Source organism: Melitaea cinxia, chromosome 5 (genome assembly GCF_905220565.1).
Source record: "Melitaea cinxia chromosome 5, ilMelCinx1.1, whole genome shotgun sequence".
Taxonomy (NCBI): domain Eukaryota; kingdom Metazoa; phylum Arthropoda; class Insecta; order Lepidoptera; family Nymphalidae; genus Melitaea; species Melitaea cinxia.
Genome location: NC_059398.1, coordinates 10,938,534 through 10,956,668, shown reverse-complemented (window position 1 = coordinate 10,956,668; position 18,135 = coordinate 10,938,534). Strand labels below are relative to the sequence as shown.

At 31.0% G+C, this 18,135-nt stretch overlaps 2 protein-coding genes across 3 annotated transcripts; one reads left to right on the top strand and one right to left on the bottom strand.

Moving 5' to 3' along the window:
* Positions 1-2,325: 2,325 nt before the first annotated feature.
* Positions 2,326-6,454, bottom strand: LOC123653590 (syntenin-1-like). Its single transcript, XM_045589581.1, has 4 exons — positions 5,959-6,454; positions 5,545-5,876; positions 5,183-5,446; positions 2,326-4,200 (listed from the first exon to the last, which is right to left on the bottom strand). Exons 1-4 carry the CDS (start codon positions 6,190-6,192, stop codon positions 4,152-4,154), a joined length of 879 nt encoding a protein of 292 aa, XP_045445537.1. The 5' UTR covers positions 6,193-6,454; the 3' UTR covers positions 2,326-4,151.
* A 1,722-nt stretch (positions 6,455-8,176) lies between these two features.
* LOC123653589 lies at positions 8,177-15,496 on the top strand. Of its 2 annotated transcripts, XM_045589578.1 has the most exons (6): positions 8,177-8,406; positions 8,603-8,802; positions 8,885-8,995; positions 11,487-11,657; positions 11,735-15,132; positions 15,212-15,496. In XM_045589578.1, exons 1-6 carry the CDS (start codon positions 8,369-8,371, stop codon positions 15,221-15,223), a joined length of 3,930 nt encoding a protein of 1,309 aa, XP_045445534.1. In that variant the 5' UTR covers positions 8,177-8,368; the 3' UTR covers positions 15,224-15,496. The 2 variants fall into 2 exon arrangements, with proteins under 2 accessions (XP_045445534.1, XP_045445536.1); XM_045589580.1 differs by lacking the exon at positions 8,603-8,802 and having other exon boundaries at positions 8,334-8,406.
* The last annotated feature ends 2,639 nt before the right edge of the window (positions 15,497-18,135 follow it).

Below are 18,135 nucleotides of genomic sequence, written 5' to 3'. Positions count from 1 at the left end.
ACACATACACATACATACACATACACACACATACACAAATACATATATATCAATAATAGTAAAAAAAAACTTGATGAATTTTAAATGAAAGACAAAACATCATATAATAAAGTACTCATTGAAATAAAATTACTCGACATACATTAAGACGATAAATACGTTTCTTTTGTGAGTTTTTTGAATGTCTCTAATGTTTGAGCATTCTTTATAGACAGTCGCAATGAGATCCAAAGACGACAAGCTTCCACAGTAAAAGATTTAGAATAAAAGGATGTAGAATGTGGAGGGATCTTCAATATCCGACTTTCTTTCGAACGGAGAGGCCGTTCGTGAGAATTACAGAGAAACTCAAATCGATTTTTTAAATAGTGCGGAGCAGAAGGATTGAAGAGGATAATATAAAGAAGGGTCAATATGTGAGTATTCCTGCAAAGTCGTATTAAGCCACTTGAGTTAAAAAAAGAAAATATATTATAGTTATTTTCGCAATTCGGGTTAAATTGATCTTGGTCGACCAAGCACTTGAAATCGAGTTCGACATGACAGGTGGGGTGCGGAGACCGCAGAGCCGAGGTCATCCGCTCCACCTCCCGATCCACTATCACCCGCTGCGGCACCCCCTCCGCGCCTCGTATAAGGTCGCTGCTTCGCGAACGCGAAGGTCGAGGGGGAGTATCCCAGCGAGCAACAGGGCGGAGTTCAGAGAGGTGGTTCGGTATGCCCTGCAAAGCTTCTGCGCGAAGCCCCGTTGGACCACGTTTAGCTGCTTGCGAATACCGAGTTTATACACGGCCGGCGCCCAGACGGCAGCCGCATACAAGATCACAGGCTCAACCAGCGCTCTGTAAATAATAGTAATTGTGTTACATCTCAATTAAATTTAAAGGACCTCCTGGAATCGGGAAGGGTAATCTGGTGTTGGGTAGCGCGCTTTCGATGCTTTTAGTGTTGCAGACGTCTGTAGGCTACGATAATCACTTACCATCAGTTGAACTGAAAGTTTGTTTGCTGACCTAGTTATATAAAATTATGTGATATCATGGGACACCAGGTCGGAACGAAGTTCCTTCGGATTGTATAGAAGCAACACAAGTAAAAAAAACTGTTGAATTTTATATATATTTTCTAGTTCTTGATTTTTTTTATTTTGTTGATTGGTTTTTAATTAAGAACATAAAAGTATTTAGGAAATTTAGTATTTTAGAAAATAACAAATACCGTAAAATAAAATAAATCAAACAAAATAATAATAATTCAAACTATTAAGTGAAATAATTGTGTTTGCTCGCAAACGAAAAAAAATCGACTTCAATTAAATCGTAGTAATACAACGTAGATCGACGAAAAAATAGTCAAGTAACTACGCGTTATCAAAGATCACTCAAAAAGTAGTTATCAGATCTCGATAAAATTTATATTCGACCACATGATAAACATCAGCTTTCGATTAAATTAAAAATTATCAAAATCGGTACACCCAGTTATTGCGGATTTCCGAGAGTTTCTCTCGATTTCTCTGGGATTCCATCATCAGATCCTGGTTTCCTTATCATGTACCAAACTAGGGATATCTACTTTCCAACAAAAAAAGAATTATCAAAATCGGTACATCCAGTAGAAAGTTATGCGGTATAATACAACGTAGGTCGATGAAAAAAGTGTCAAGTAAAAACGCATAATTAGATATAACTCGAAAAGTAGTTGTTAGATCTCAAATAAATTTAAATGGGACCAAATGACCACCTTTCGATTAAAAAAAATGTCGAAATCGGTCCACCCAGTCAAAAGTTCTGAAGTAACATACATTAAAAAAAATACTGTCAAATTGAGAACGTCCTCCTTTTTTTGGAAGTCGGTTAATAAAAAAACGTGTCTTTATTTAATTTTAGTTGACAGTATAAAATTACATAAATAATTTTAAAAAAAAGTTTACTAGTAATATTTTAGTTTTACGAACGTCATATTATACAATCGTGTGACTGACGTCACTTCCGTTATATATTTTTCTTATGGTTTTAGTATCACATTTTTTTCAGTTCGGTCGCCTAGCCAAATGTCAAGCCTGCCGTAAGGAACTTCGTTCCAAAAAAACACTTTTCGATTAAAACAAAAATCATCAAAATCGATTCACCCAGTCAAAAGTTCGGAGGTTAACAAATACATAGAAAAAAGTACAATCTAATTGAGAACCTCTTACTTTTTTGGAAGTCTGTTAAAAATACGATAACGAACGTAGAAACGTCGATGTAGCGTATCCTACCTACCTATATTTTCATAAAAATAATTATAAAATATAGTCTAAATGTGGGTAAATAAACAAGAATATTATATTGATATAAATTTATTTTCCTGTAATAAAAAAACTTATCAATAATTATGCTACAAAATTGCAATAATCACAAAATTTCTTTAACATTTTGAAACCTATATACTCAATTAGAAGTTTTATATAAGAAATGTTTTGATTTCAGTAATCGACATGGTCATCCTCATTCATCCACGTTAGACTTTCGAGAAGTACCAATAAACCGGATACATGACGTTTCAATACGACGTATCTTTGAGTTCCATTTTTAATCATGAAGAATCGCACAATGATTGTCGAAAGTGAGCGAAAGTCATAATGTGTAGTTCGTCTTAGGAAACTAATAAAAAAATTCAATTTCATTAATAAAACTCGTCTAAACTAAAAAATTGGCACAAATAATCTCTTTGGGTCACTGTGTTCGCAACTAACGTTTAAGATTTCGTGCACTTAATAACACTCTTAAAATTATCTACATAATAAATGATTATATACTAATTGAATATTAAGAATGTGTTTAATCATCTGCTGATAAATTATAAAACTATATATTTAAGCTCCATATAAAATTTATTTTATCAAAAACGTGTCAATAATCTATACTTATATCTTATTAATAAACAAGTGTTTTCTCTTACAAATTAAATTTTACACGCATTTATTTAGTTTAGCGTAGATATTTGATTTTCTATTAACCCTATTGTAGATATGTCGTGGGTAAAATGAGTAAACAATGTCTATCGGTAATGAAAGAATGTGAAAGATGAGGTTTTTTTTAATATTAAAAAAAAATTATACAAACATTTTAATATTTTTACTTGAAATTTAATTTGCAAAAATATTTAACTTCATAACAATTAATATTAATTGAAAATTCTTTAATGCAGTCTTAAATCATTTTGTTCATTAGTGGCGAATATAATGGTTTTACTTTCTTATACATATATCAATTTTGTAATTTTATTTATTCATGTATTTGCTTAACATATAAAATATTTATCATAATTTTCACGTAGATTCGTATAAGCTTATTATAAGTCAAACAAAATTTTGAAAGTGACTAAAAACGTGAAGTAAAACTAACTAATAATACTAATAATAATTGAATTCAATAGTTAGGGGTCATCCTTAAATTACGTCACATGAATTTGATGATTTTTGGACCCCCCCCACTCACACTGAGAGACATTTATGAGACCCCCTTACCTAGGGGGTGACGTCACATATTTTGCCAATTTCCCATTAAATTCTTATTTGTTAAATTACAACATCAGTTATGAGAATATATTTATTTCCATTTAACTAAAAATTCTATAACGATATATTGTATTTTGAAATGTGATGTCATAAAATATTGGACCCCACCCCGCCCCTTGTCACTTAATGACATACCCCCCCCCCCCTCTCCCAACAACAGATAACATAATTTAGGGATTGCCCCCTATTTTGCACAAAGAAATAACCAAGTCATTATCTTCACAGCCCTTACCGACTATAATATAGTATATAAAATAATTTAGTCATGACCAAAAATAAAATCATTAATAACAAAGCTGTGTAAACATGCAGCACCAAAGTAAAGGCAAAAACTATTTGCTACAAACAAAACGCATCTTTCGATGTACGTGTTCTGGTAATAAAATACAATGTTTTTGCAAATATTGTATTTTATTTATACAGAGACAGGAAATTTTGTGAATTATTATAAACTGAGTTTATAATTTATAAAATTATGACAAATAATTTATAATGCACTATTGTGATTAATAGAAAAATCAATTTTATATTTTAAAAAGTATGCGCTTTTGTTTAATTTGTAATGGCATTTAATTTTTCATTGTTTTTATTACACTGCAGGGGTGCGGTCCTGTTCCTTAAACAATGAACTTGACATTCTGAAAAAAAATACAATTTATTTCATATCAGTACACATTCAAGCTAATAAAATACTGTACATAATCATAATTTATTATCTTTTCTACTATTGCTCCAGTCTTTGTATGTTATCATACAAAAATCATACTTTTTTGTCACATACTTTTATTTTACCAGTCAACACTGGATAGAACATGTAAAATCAATAAAAATAAATATATATGGGTTGAATCAGAATTTTTTGACTGACTTCAAAAGTAGGTTCTCAATTCAACTTTTTTTTTATGTGTTTTACCTCATTACCTTTATTGGGTGAACTGATTTTGATGATTCTTATTTTTAATTGAAAGCTGGCGCTTGTCATCTAGTCCTATTTAAATTTAATTAAGATCTATTCAGTACTTTTTGAGTTATTTCTAATAATATAATATTTACTTAACTATTTTTTTCTCTACCTTTGATGTATTACTTGCCGATGTAATTCATGTCGGCTTTTTTTCATTTGCAACCAAACAGAATTATTGTATGAATATATATGATTAAAAAGACAAGTGTATACATTTAAGTAATTAATTTATCAATACTATACTATCAAAAAACTTATGTTTATTTATTACTTTTACTGATTAACTATATTCTGTAGTATTTTTTAGATCAAGAAAAGCATTATTAACCGTTATAAGTACTAAAAAATGAACACCAACTTTCCCTGTTAATACAAAATGTATATATAAGTCATTACCATATACTAGATTAGATAGTATGTGGTCAATACCACAGGAAAAGGAGCAGGAAAACTTGATGATATATATGGTAATGACTCATTCTACATGTTGTGTGCAAAATTCTCTCTGATAAAAATGTTTGGTAATATAAATATTGATTTTAAATTTATTTAACCTAAATCAGATTATATTACAATTTGATATTTTGTAAAATTATTACGCATGTCTTAAGATTATATCTGCAGTATAAATGTAATAAATACTGCAAAATACTTACTTGCTTATCATATGCTTATAAATGTAATGTGGTATAATGGTCACATTCACAACTGATGGACTTGCTTCTATGACCCTTGATATCTCCTTATCTTTCATGCCTACGACATTAATGGTATTTATTTCAAGTAATTGATGATCAGTCAACAACCCATTGCGTGCAGCTGAGGAATCCTTGACTAGTCCAACAATTTGTCCATCCTTAAATTGAAAGCCAATATGACCGAGAGAATCCTTGTGTAAAGTTACAGTTCTTTCGAATGGCCTAAAAATGTAATATTGCTATAATTATTTTTTCTGTCATCAATAGAAAAATAAAAGTAAAGTTAATAACCTTAAATAAATTTAAATGTAATCATTTACCTGTCACGAACTGCAAGTCTGATTCCATTAGTTGGAGCTTTCTTTAAAAGTGCATGACTTTGTTCCATACTCAATCCAGCCATTGCTACATCATTTATCTCCAATATCTGGTCACCAAATCTTAGTCCAGCTAAGGCAGCTGGGCTTCCGGCCTCAACATAACACACAAAAATCCCATTATTGACCGAATGCAGTCTTAAGCCACATTTACCATGCTGGTCTTTACAAATAATAACTTGTCTTATCCCTTGAGTAACTGTCGCTTTTAACAAACTAGGAGACTGCGATGAAAGTGGAGCCACAATATTGGTCTCTGCTCCCGAAGGATGAACCTTAAATAAAAAATGAGGATATGTCTTATTAACAGATTCAAATATCATAATGGAAATATAGTAATGGAATTGTAAAACTTACTGTTTGTATTTGATACTCAGGCATATTAAGAGCAATAACATCAGGTGAGAGCTCTAATCCCATATATTCACCTAATGCAGGATAAACATGTCTTGGTGCGCTAGGCGCTACAGCGGCTGGTTGTGGCTGGTACGGCAATTGATAAGACGGTGGTGCATGATTTTGTTGTTGAGCCATCTGAGCCCTTACCATATTATCAACTTTCATATCTTCTAGAGATGGGTAAAGAGACATTTTGGCCGTTTGAATATTGCACAAGATTTAATATCTAGTTACCTTACACGCCCTATTGTATTAATAGGCAAGTGCGTGCTTTTTAAAGTGAATGTCGTTAAACTGAATTTAATTATTACTTCAAAACCAATTAAACTAAATCGTCCTTGATTATAGACGCACAAACAATCAACAAACTCAACTGAGAGTTATCACCAAGTTATCACGATACTATATAGAGTGACCATCTAGGCATCTACTATTGTACGCAGAGTATGACTAGTTGACATAGGGTTGCCAACCATACTTTATAATAAAGTATTCTACTTTATTTTTGGTAAATATACTTTATACTTTTGCATACAAAAATACCTTATTTTCAATCTTTACTGTGATGCGTGAAACAAAATACTCATTATGGGTACTTAACTATTTAACGGTACACATAAGGTAAAACGGATGATGGAAAGGATTTAAAATTACTGAACGAAATGTTCGATGTCAGATGTGGTGTTTTGAATGTGACAGGACAGGTCAACAATCTGACATTTGTCACAGATGTCACTACTCACTATCAACGATATTGTAGAAAAATTGACCATTGGCTTTGTTTATATGTAGTTAAGGAATCAATGGTTGGAAAAATGGTTTGACCTTAGCGAAGATAACTGGCTTTCAATACTTCCTAACGTGTCCTTAAAAAATGCGGTTAAATTTGAACATTGTGAAATGATAATTATAAAAACTAAATTACAAGACGGATTAAATATTAAGATGCAGGATATATATTGCGAATGTATAGTAATGAATCTAAAGTAGCGAGAAGAGAGAAATATAGCGTCAATAAATTAAATTAGAAACGAATTTTTATTTATATAAATATAAATATTCATTGTTAAACAAGTTTGAAACATTTAAACATAACAAAAAATTGTTAGCATGTGCTAAAGGCACACAAAAATACGTTTTTAAAGCAATAAAAACATAAAATTTGAAAAATACTTTTTTTTTCTTCCAAATACTTTATTTTTTCCTATCCAAACCATTTTATACGTTTTTTTTTGTCAAAAAAAGTTGGCAACCCTAAGTTGACAACAAAGAGTATATAAGTAGTTGACAACTAAATGAAGGCGGAGTAAACAAATGAACGATGATTCAGATGTATAATTGACGCTTGTTTTCACTAGTATCCTGTTTGACTTTGGCAAGGAGGACTTTGGTCTAAAAATATACAAAGTAAAGCTTCTTATAACTAAGAGGCGAGGAGAACTGGAGAATCGAGTACAGACTTTTTAAAATATAATTTCTACAAAGTAGATAGTGAAAAGGCGCGGCAAAGTAAACAAATCTTAATATGGTATCCCTAAATTACTTCTGTACAACCTTCTTTACCCTTCTGTACCTTGAGGCTTGAACTTACTTTGTTTAGTAAGTGACAAATAGTCTAAAATAACTAATTATTACAAAAAACTAACAAGATAGTTAAGACATATATATAATTTACATTCAAAGGTTGTCTGGAAGAGATCGCTTTTTTAGCGATAAGACCACCTTTGTACACTGATCTTTATTTGTAATATTTTATTGTTTTGATTGTTGTTGTGTATAATATAGTATTATTATTATTATTCAACAAACAGAAAATAAGCTTTCTTAGAATAAATTATTTGGTCTTTATCGTCTTCAAGACCAGTTGAATAAAAAATTAACAATTACCAAATAAAGAATATGAAACTAGTTGTTGGGGAAACAAATCATTCAGCCAAACAGTCGATTTTAATTAAAAATTACAATGTTAGTGTTGTAAAATATTGTAGATGTCGAAATGATTCAGCTACAATTCTTTTTAAATTATGGACTAGCTATCGAATTCAGCGGCAACTTTATCTTTAAATAAATACTAAAATAAAACAATCTAAAACCATACTTTTGAGAAAATTATAATAATTAATTTTACAACGATTTCAATGCTATCGTAGTCCGTAGGCGTCGTACCACAATTTCGTCCAATTATTTATTATTTATTCCATTCTTAATTTATTAGCACTAGCAATGATTTTGAAAAAGTCTTATGTTGTTATGTCAATTGATAATTATTATGTTTTTTAAAGAAAAATTTTGTATGTTTTTGTAAATATAACTAAATACCTATAGAGTTAAGCATCTCCTTTGAATAAATATTTCATGGACCACCTTAATGGATCCACCGTCTAACAATAAACAGCGTACACCAAGGTGATTAAAAATAACATGCATTTGAAATTAAATAATGATATTACTATACACATCAAGTATTATATTGTTTAAATTCACTTTCATTTGAATTTTGATAATGATATTGTACAAAATATATTATTTTATTGTTCAATTACAATTAAGTATATTTAATATACATACAAATTTTATTATTATTTTTTTAATAATATTTCAGTCGATGTCGAGAATGGGAGCGTCAAAGGCGTTTAAAATTCAACGACGCTATATCAAAACTTGGAGAAATTGTTAAATCTATTAATAAAGCAAATAGTGTTAGTGGAGATGAAATTGATAACGTACAATATCCTAAAATTGAAATAGTCCAAAAAGCTATAATATGTTTAACAAATTGTGTTCAAGAAAAGACACAACTAAGTAAGTTATTTTTGCTATCCTTTGAGTTTTGAACTATCACTTTATCCTAATGTTCACATCCAATTTAATGTTGTTTTTACAGAAGCAGAGATATTGGCCTTAGAAATTAAACTACAAGCTATAGAAAAGAAACAGTGTGATAAAAAAGACGTATCGTTACAAGTTACATTTGGTACAAATAAGAAAAATCAAAGTGAGTGTTTGGTTTTTTTAGCATTTTTAAGATCAAGAGATTTTAAACTCCATGTTTTATGATTCTGCCTTTATGTAATTAGGGTGAATTTAAATAAAATTACAAACAACATAATGTAATACAGAAATAGCACATTAATAAAGCTTACCACTTATCAATATAAAAAACATGAATTGCTTTAAAAAAATTTAAAAATAGGACCTGAACAGTGCTCTGTACCATTGACCAAAAAGGACCAAAATTATCCTAAATTCGGATTCAGCAATTCGAAATACATAACCCTAGGTAAGTTTAATCAAAGGTACAGACACTATTTCTGGGACATTTTTTATTTTATTCAAAATCAAAATAAAAAATAGCTTTATTCAAATAGGCTCCAAGAGCACTTTCGAATCGTCATTTTACAAATTAAAACTTTAAAAACAAATTATTATTTTTGTAAAAGTGAAGCTACCACCGATTCGGAATGTAGATTCTGCAGAGACAAGAAACTCCGCAGTTACTCTTTTGAAAATAATATATAAACTGTGTTTTAGTACATAATTAGAGACATGTTGCATGAAATACAGCGTCACTAAGTCCACATATCTTTATCAACTATGTAATCCTGCACCGAGTAATAAGCTTTATCTATTTTTTTTTTTTTTTAATAAAAACTTTAAATTTATGTTGAGACAATTCCAAAATTATTTGTGGTATTTTATTATACATGCGAATACCATGACCCAGAAAGAAAAGGTTTACCTTGCGCACTCGGAAACTTGGAGTTACAATTTTGTTATTCCTTCTCGTGTTTACAATGCGATTATTACTATTTATTTCAAAACAATGAATATTTTGATGGATATACATAATATTGTTATAAATATACTGCGACGGGATCCTTTTGGAAAACATCCCGTAGGGAGACTCGAGCTCCAAGATCGTAAATGCCGCGAGTAGCCCTTTTTTGCAAGATAAATATAGTTTCAATATCTGCAGCATTACCCCACAGTAACAAACAAAGTATTTTATTTATAAGATCGCCAACATAATAATAATAATAATATATTCTTTATTGTATATCAAAATATAAACAAAACAGTAGTGAGTAAAAAAAAAGATATTCAAAGGCAATCTTATTGCTGAAGAGTAATTTCTTCCAGATAACCTTTGGGCACAGGGCATGATATAGTACATACTGTACACTGTTGCTACAAAAAAATATAATAATCACATTAATATAACTAAGTGCCAGCAAAATTACAGGTGACGACAACATGCAAATGAATAATAGTAAAATTGAGACCGCGTACGTTACAGTAGAAAAAATATTCTATTTACATAAGGAGAACAATGTTAAAATAGAACAATATAGAGTAGATCCAGTAGTCAGAATAGTTTTGGGAACAGAATAATAATTCATGATTACTCAAATGATATTAGAATTTTTCACAAAGTTATTCAATTTAAAAATGTCATTAAAATTAAAAACTATGAGTTACAAGTAATAAATAAAATAAAAGAAAAAGCGCATACAAAATTATTATCATTTGAAAAAAAAAATAGAAAATTCATTCAACAATGTCATAAAAATTGAAAATTATTGATTAAAAGAACCAATACATAATATAAATTAGAAAAATATCATAAACTTAGTTAATAATCGAACAATAAATCAAAAGTTGTACACAAAATTAACACCTATATGACAATTGACATGTTTACCCACTATCTAATCTTAATAATTTCCTTCTTAAATTTGTAGAGGGCTGTCTGAAAAAGGTCTAACTGAAATTTTTTTGCAGTTTTGTTGAATTTTTTTTAAAAATCTATTTAAAGGAGCATTTTTGCCTAAATTTGAATTAAATTTCGAACCATTTAAAAAATTATGGGACTTTGATATTCTTGGCAGCTTCATCATTTCATCATCATCATCACTTCAGCCTATCGCAGCCCACTGCTGGACTTAGGTTTCCACACTCAATCCACACTCACAACTCATGTGTGTTTTGCCCATAGTCACTCACACTTCGACCTGTGTATTTCAAAGCCAACCGTTGGATGGTTATCCCGCCATCGGTCGACCTTTTAAGTTCGTGGTTCGGTGGTAGTGGAATTGTGTTATCCCTTAGTCGCCTCTTACGACAGCCACGGGAAGAGAGGGGTTTGCAATACTCTTTGCCATAGCCACACAGCTTATTAGGGATACTACAGGCTGAAGCGAAATTACAATAAATTATGGTTAGCTTTTATTAAATTAAAATTTAGTGATAGATAAATTTTAAGAGAGAATTAGAAGCTATAGATAATATATTACTATAACGTCTGCCAAATGTAGTACCTATTTCAATTTCTAAAGGAGATTTGAGAAAATATCTATTTGGGGTAACATTATTTTACTGTTTCTCGTATCTCCTTCATCGCAATCTGTAGTGTCGTCATGCTTATTGTAATATTCGAATTTTTTACTATATTATAAAATACTGATGATTAATACGATTTTTTTCAGGTAGCAAATATGTAAAATTATTAATGCTTAATAAATCGAAACAGAAAAAACTGAAAGAAAAGGAAAAATCTACATCAGAAAAAACAAATGTTTGTTACAATAAAGAGAGTACTTTAAATAAAACACCTCCAAAGTTACCCAAATTACTACCATTAACTAATGTGAAGAAAGGTTTGTAACTTACTGTAATAATTTTTCGCCCAAATGACTGTTATGGAATAATTTTAATACATTGTCTTAATTTTCAGAAAATACCATTGTCATGCTACCAGCCACACCTTATATCTTTCCGCAAAGACCTGTTTTGTTTCCTCAACCACCAACAATCGTCTTAGTTGATGCTAATTTACAACCAATAAACAAATCAGCCACTATTCCTATTATCAGCAGAAACACAAATGATATTACAAAAACTACTATGGTTAATGTATTGCCAATATCTGCGTACTCACATCCTTTGTCAGCAAAAACTAAAAAAGGTAGTGCTAAGCCTCGAAACAGTAACACTAAAAAAGGTTCTAAAAAAATTAAACCAATTGATAAAAAGGATCAAATATCTGATAAAAGCTCAGAAACAGGTCAGGAGACGGAAAAAAAAGATGAAATAAATGGTGATAATGTTAAAAATGTTATCAGTCCAGATGAAAAAATTAAAAAAACACAAGCAACTTCAAATGATAAAGAAATCCTAGGTGAAGCTAATACAAGTAAATCAAACCCAGAAAACTCAATAACAAACAATATTGCAGTTTTAAACAAAATTCAAAATACCTGCGAAGAAACTATTAATAATCAAATAAAAGACTCACCAAAATGTACAGAACCATCAATAGCACAACCAAATATTGAAAAATCAGCGTCACCAACAAACAAAGAAGTGTCTCTGGAGAAATCTGAGAGTAGTAGTAATTTAAGTGTTGCTGAAGCCAAAGATAATAAAGTAACTGCTCCAAACAAAAGTGTTGAAGGTGAATTTAAAAGCAAAGAAAGTAAAATACATGCTATTTTAGATTCTAACATTTGTGAAAATGTAGTAGATGTTGGAAATGCACGATTAGAATTAGCAGAAGAGTTTTTAGCTGCTTCTCCTACTGCAGCTTTCTTAATGTCCTTTCCATTAGTCAGTGGCAATAGAGCGGATAGCCCGGCTGAAGAAACTCAGAATATTACTGCAAAAGAAACCAATCTACGAAATGAAACACCACATGAACAAGTCCCTTATTTTGAAAAACCTAATATACCTGCTAATAAACCCAAAACTCCTAGTAAGCAACAGATTACACCAGTTACGAATATTGATAAATCTATTGACCATAATAAATATGAAAATAGTAAGTCAATAGAGGTGAAAACATCCACAACTGTTTCTAATCTGGTAAATAACGAAAACCCTTTTTTGAGTTTACCATTACCATCAGTAATACCATCAAGTTGTGCTCTTACAGATTCTACTTTTGGCTTAGATTTTGATTTATCTGTTAACAAAACTGGTACAACGCAGTCTACATCATTCAACAGCACAACCAATAACATATTTTATAAAGGTGACCCATTTAATACAGTTAAAAGTACAATTTATAGTACAAGCAATATTTCTACGAGTCACGAATTTAATAGCTTAGGCTTATATCCTTGTGCAATGGACAATTACGCCAGTAAAAATAAAACTGACTATTCTAATGTTGATGATAACCTTATGAAGAGATTAACATATGACATTGACTTGGGCTGGTCTCACAAAAGTTTTGATTTTGTAAATTGTACAACTAATGCTAACAACTTTCACAAAGATAGTATATTGACCAATACCACAACTCCATTTTCGTCGACTTATAATCCCTTTAATCCTGATTTTCATGTCCCAATAGTTCCAAACACAGCAAAAAAGAATCCGACTAGTAAGAGTGGCAGTTTTCCAGAGCAAATTACTAGTTTTTATAATCAAGGACCCAATTTGTGGCCAGATGATATTTCATCTATTTATACAAATAGTAATGTTTCAAAAAATTTTATTTCGAAACAACAGAATTATTTTCCTACAGATCATTTACATACTAACATGTCTACGAAGATAAATGCTAATCCAAAACAATTTTATACCAAGCATATGACAGAAAATGCAAATGAAGGCATTTTAAAATCCTCTCCCATAGTAGGACAGAATGTTGAAAAATATACAAAAAAATCTCCTAGTAAAATGCACATAAATTGGATGACATCTGAAATAAGGCCGCAAAATAATTGCAATCAAAATCAAACTGAATTAAAAGAAGCCACTAAAACACCTTATTCTCAAAGTGATCTGGGATCTAAAAAACATACACAGAGTGAGAATAATTACTTTCCTATTAATATGCACCATTTTCCGTCCCAATCAAATCACGAAGAGCACAATGTGTGGCCACCAGCACGAACCGCAGGAACTACAGAAATTAGTATGGAACCACCTCCAATCAACCTTCCAACTTTAATAGGAGACTTGGCTTTGGGTCCACATGATAAGAAAAAGACTGAGACTATCAACAGAACTTTGCCTCATACAGATTTACAAAACTGTAGCAATTTTCTCTCAGTTACTCAATTAATGAATCGGTCATCCGAAAATATGCCGTTAAGACCAAATGGGTTACTAACAGATACACAGAAGTCAATTCCCACAAAACAAAATGGACCTCATAACAACGAAGTTAACAGAAAAACGCGCTTAGAAAACCATCCTCAAACATGTTACGGTTTTAACGATTCTAAAGTTTCACATACATATGACAGCATTAATTCATTTTCACAAGCAAAAACCAAATCTACTAAGACTGATAAAAATTCTAAAACGCAGAAAAATAGCTATTCTGCCGAAGCTTTAATAAGAGGAGGAACAAATTATAGTCAAAAAATTCCGGATAATGGGGCTAAATTTGTGGTGCCACAGAAATATAACGATTTTAATGTATCTCAAGATAGTGGTGTTGCTCAAGTATCCCATTTCCCATCGATAATTGATTATTCCGATAATAGTTACGCTGGACAACAATTTTCAGGCACAACTTTATATAATTCTACTACAAACACCATATCAAACAGTTTTTATTCGAATTTTATGCCTGGGAGTGGTAATTTAATGAGTAGTAACTACACAAGCGGAGCGTTTCCAAGCGAATTTGTTGATTACAACCAAACTACAGATTGTAACAGTTATTCTAATCACAAGTACAGTGAATTTAAAATGAGAAATAACGTAACTACATTTTCACATGAGAAAGATCCTCCTAATTACAAAAGTTCAAAAAGAGAATCTGCTGCCAAACACAAACTGGAATGTTCCAAAAAGGAAACCAACAAAAAATACCAGAGTAAAAGAGCTAAATTAGGTAACAATGAAGTAGAAGAATGGAATGATACATCTCATGTACTTTGTCAAAACAAAGTTCAAACTAAAAGACATCAAAATATTATATCAGAAGAAATACCATTTTCAAATTATGTAGGAAATCAGATGCCTGCACAATATCAACCTGACATCTTTAATACCCACATTATGCAATCGAATATGCAAAATATGGGAACGAATGCGGATAGGTCGATTTCTGGCTTTCCAGTAGCTTCACGCGCAAACTTTAATCTTAGCGCATTGTTTCCAGAAATAACTATGGTGGGTATTGCACAAGTTTTTAACAGTAAAATATGTTACCGCTTACAAATGGTCTAATTGACAAATTACTTTGTTTCAGAAAGTGCAATGATATTAGGTGGAATTCTTGTTTAATTGATGAAATATAGTATACGCATTTTCCACTTATTAAATATAAATTATGTTGTTGATAATAATCATATTTTATTGTTAAATATTTACAAATTGGCAAATTCGTAATGAATTTTGAGATTAGTGTTATCATGTTACAAATGTTTTATTTGAAAACGACGTCTAGCAACATATTTTAGTCCCTAATTACTCAATAAGATGTAAATTAAGAGTATTTTACATTAATAACACTAAGAGTAATAAAAAATAACAATCATGTTTTTTATTTTGCCTTAAAATCCTCGTGAATATCATAAACGAAAATTACTCATTTAAGTTGTTTATTTTTAAAGAAAAGGTTTCATTAGTTTTTTGGTGTTTTCGTCTGAACTTGCACATTATAATGACTAATTTTTTGCTATTTATTAACGGTACAATATTCAATAAATAAATCTTACACTCAACACTAGTTCGTCCAGTTCCATTTCCAGTACCACCTTGGAACTCAAAAAGTCGACCGATTGCGGGATAACCATTTAACTGCTGGTTTCGGGGCTTCTTCGGTGCGACAAAGCCAGCCCTGCGTTCATCAACCCGCCTGCCCAGCGTAGTGACTATGGGCAACACACATGAGTTCACGTCATTATTGGCGTGAACTTATGGAGGCCTATGTCCAGCTGTGGACTGCGATAGGCTGAAGTGATTGATTGATTGATTGATTACGTTAGTGGAACGGCAATTTCAACGGTCGTGGTTGATGGCGTTGCGGGCCTTAAGTAGAACGTAGCCATAGTAAACGGTTGTATTCACATACAGTTTAATATATATATATTTTATAGACGCAGTTTAAGTAATCCTATTCTTGAAATTAAGCACATGGTAGATTATAACGAAAGACCTATGAGGGTAAAATTTGTTCTGCCTGTACTGTGCACCCGGGCGTCGTGATCTGCAGGCAATAGTACAATACAAATATCGATATATGTATTCATCTTTAAAAAACAGTTGATAGATATCGTTGATATTTTTAACGAAATATCGATAATTTCACATTGACATACTATAAATTTAAGCTTTAAGTGTGAATCCACGGTCTGTGGCGTAGGTATTATAAGATTCAACGCCCTGGATCAGTAAAGTTTGCCGTCCAATAAATTAAATTACAGATAACAAGGCAAAAATAGTGTATACAATAGAGTTCTGACATTTCGGAAAAAAACGAATTCATCCAAACTATGTTTACAAGCAATAGGTAGGTATTTAATACTTGATGAAACTAACAATACTCCATTATAATTAGCTGACTTTTTTTAGACCGCCCATTCCATATAATAATCGAGAAAAGGGAAAATATCCAGAATATATACGTATTCGGGTGATCTTTTTTTTAAGTTCCTTTGTTTGCACAAGGCACCGACTTCAACCCCATCAGTAGATAGCACACAAATAATAGTATTTTATTAAAGGTAGTAAATAGGTTTGCATAAGAAGACTTGTTTTAAATTTAATCTTTGTTAAGTTATTCACTTCAGTTATTCACTTCAGTTATTCACTTTGTTGTCCATCTGTCTATCAAGACCCTTTTTCTCAGAAACGCCTAATAGAGCTATCAAGCTGAAATTCATATCAAATATTTAGATCTACTGTCCCTTAGAGCTAAGAAAAAATAAAATTTCTAAGTCAACGCAATTAAAAGGTACCGCCGTTTATGCTGCAAATTTCAACACTCGCAAGGTAATCAAAACCTAAACGGTCCCATGAACCAGAATCTTGAGAATTGTACAAAGCAATGTCTTATAGCACAGATAAAGGAAAAATTGCTAAAAGCATAGATTTTTTGTTACCTACATCATATAATAAAAATATTTTTAATGATTTTGTTTGTACAGAACCCTCGATGCGCGAGTCCGACTCGAACTTGGTCGGTTCTTTTTCGCTTTTTAATTTTTGAAGTCAGTTCTTTAAAAGGTAGTTTTTTATTTGTGCTACTGTTGTAAATCCAGAAAAGGTATCCATTTTAATGTCACTACATATATCTTCTATCTATCATCGTCCTAACACACCTGACAATAAAGAAAATATTGAGCTTTAGGACCAATATTGGCTACTAGCAATACCCGTGCGAATAATATGCACTAAATAAGTACAAAATTAACCGACCGCCAATCATGTTGACATTGTTTCAAAATTAAAGCCGTCATATAGGTAATTTTAATAATTAATTAATTTACAAAAACAAAGGCAATAATAAATATTTTTTGTTGTTGATGGCGGCAGAGCAAGCAATTATCTATAAAATGATGTATAATTTATGTGGAGTAATTGTCAGGTTTTTTCTGGAAAGGGAGGCAATCATCTTAACCTTAGCGTATTCATATAGATATATGAATTTTAAACGTCGTCACCGTCACACTAGTAAACAATAGTTAATACAATAAGTTTATTTTTTTTGCAGGTGTTAGGACGGTCTGAGCCTTACTACCTGTTATTTCTTTGCATTTTCTGAAAACATTTACCATAGTAATGTGGGTATATTTTTTACACACATATTTACATTTTTTGTATTGTGGAGATAAAAAGGTAAGTTTTCACCAAATTTCATAAAATAATTTTATAAAAGATAAAAATAAAAAACCAATAACTTAGTTTTTTGAATTTTTCACGTGAATTTTGAGGATATGTGAAAAAGGTGTAAATAGAAAAGTTGTAGATCTTTTTATTACCTACAACTTTGCCATTTAACCTTTTTCCATAGGACTTATAGTTTAACCAGAAATTGAGATAAACCTTTTTTTACCCTTAAACCCTACTACTTCCTGGACCTCAGATCACCCGTAATTTATTTTTCCTTTCATTTTCGTTGTATTCTCTTCTTTTTACAATGGATTTCATCCTACTATAATTTTTTTTTAG

Coding starts and splice junctions, on each gene's coding strand:
- LOC123653590 (XM_045589581.1), bottom strand. CDS start 6,192: ATGTCTCTTTACCCATCTCTAGAAGATATGAAAGTTGATAATATGGTA. Junction 5,447..5,544: donor AGACTTGCAGTTCGTGACAG/GTAAATGATTAC, acceptor TTACATTTTTAG/GCCATTCGAAAGAACTGTAA. Junction 4,201..5,182: donor TATAAGCATATGATAAGCAA/GTAAGTATTTTG, acceptor ATTTTTTTTCAG/AATGTCAAGTTCATTGTTTA.
- LOC123653589 (XM_045589578.1), top strand. CDS start 8,369: ATGGATCCACCGTCTAACAATAAACAGCGTACACCAAG. Junction 8,407..8,602: donor AATAAACAGCGTACACCAAG/GTGATTAAAAAT, acceptor ATAATATTTCAG/TCGATGTCGAGAATGGGAGC. Junction 8,996..11,486: donor TACAAATAAGAAAAATCAAA/GTGAGTGTTTGG, acceptor GATTTTTTTCAG/GTAGCAAATATGTAAAATTA.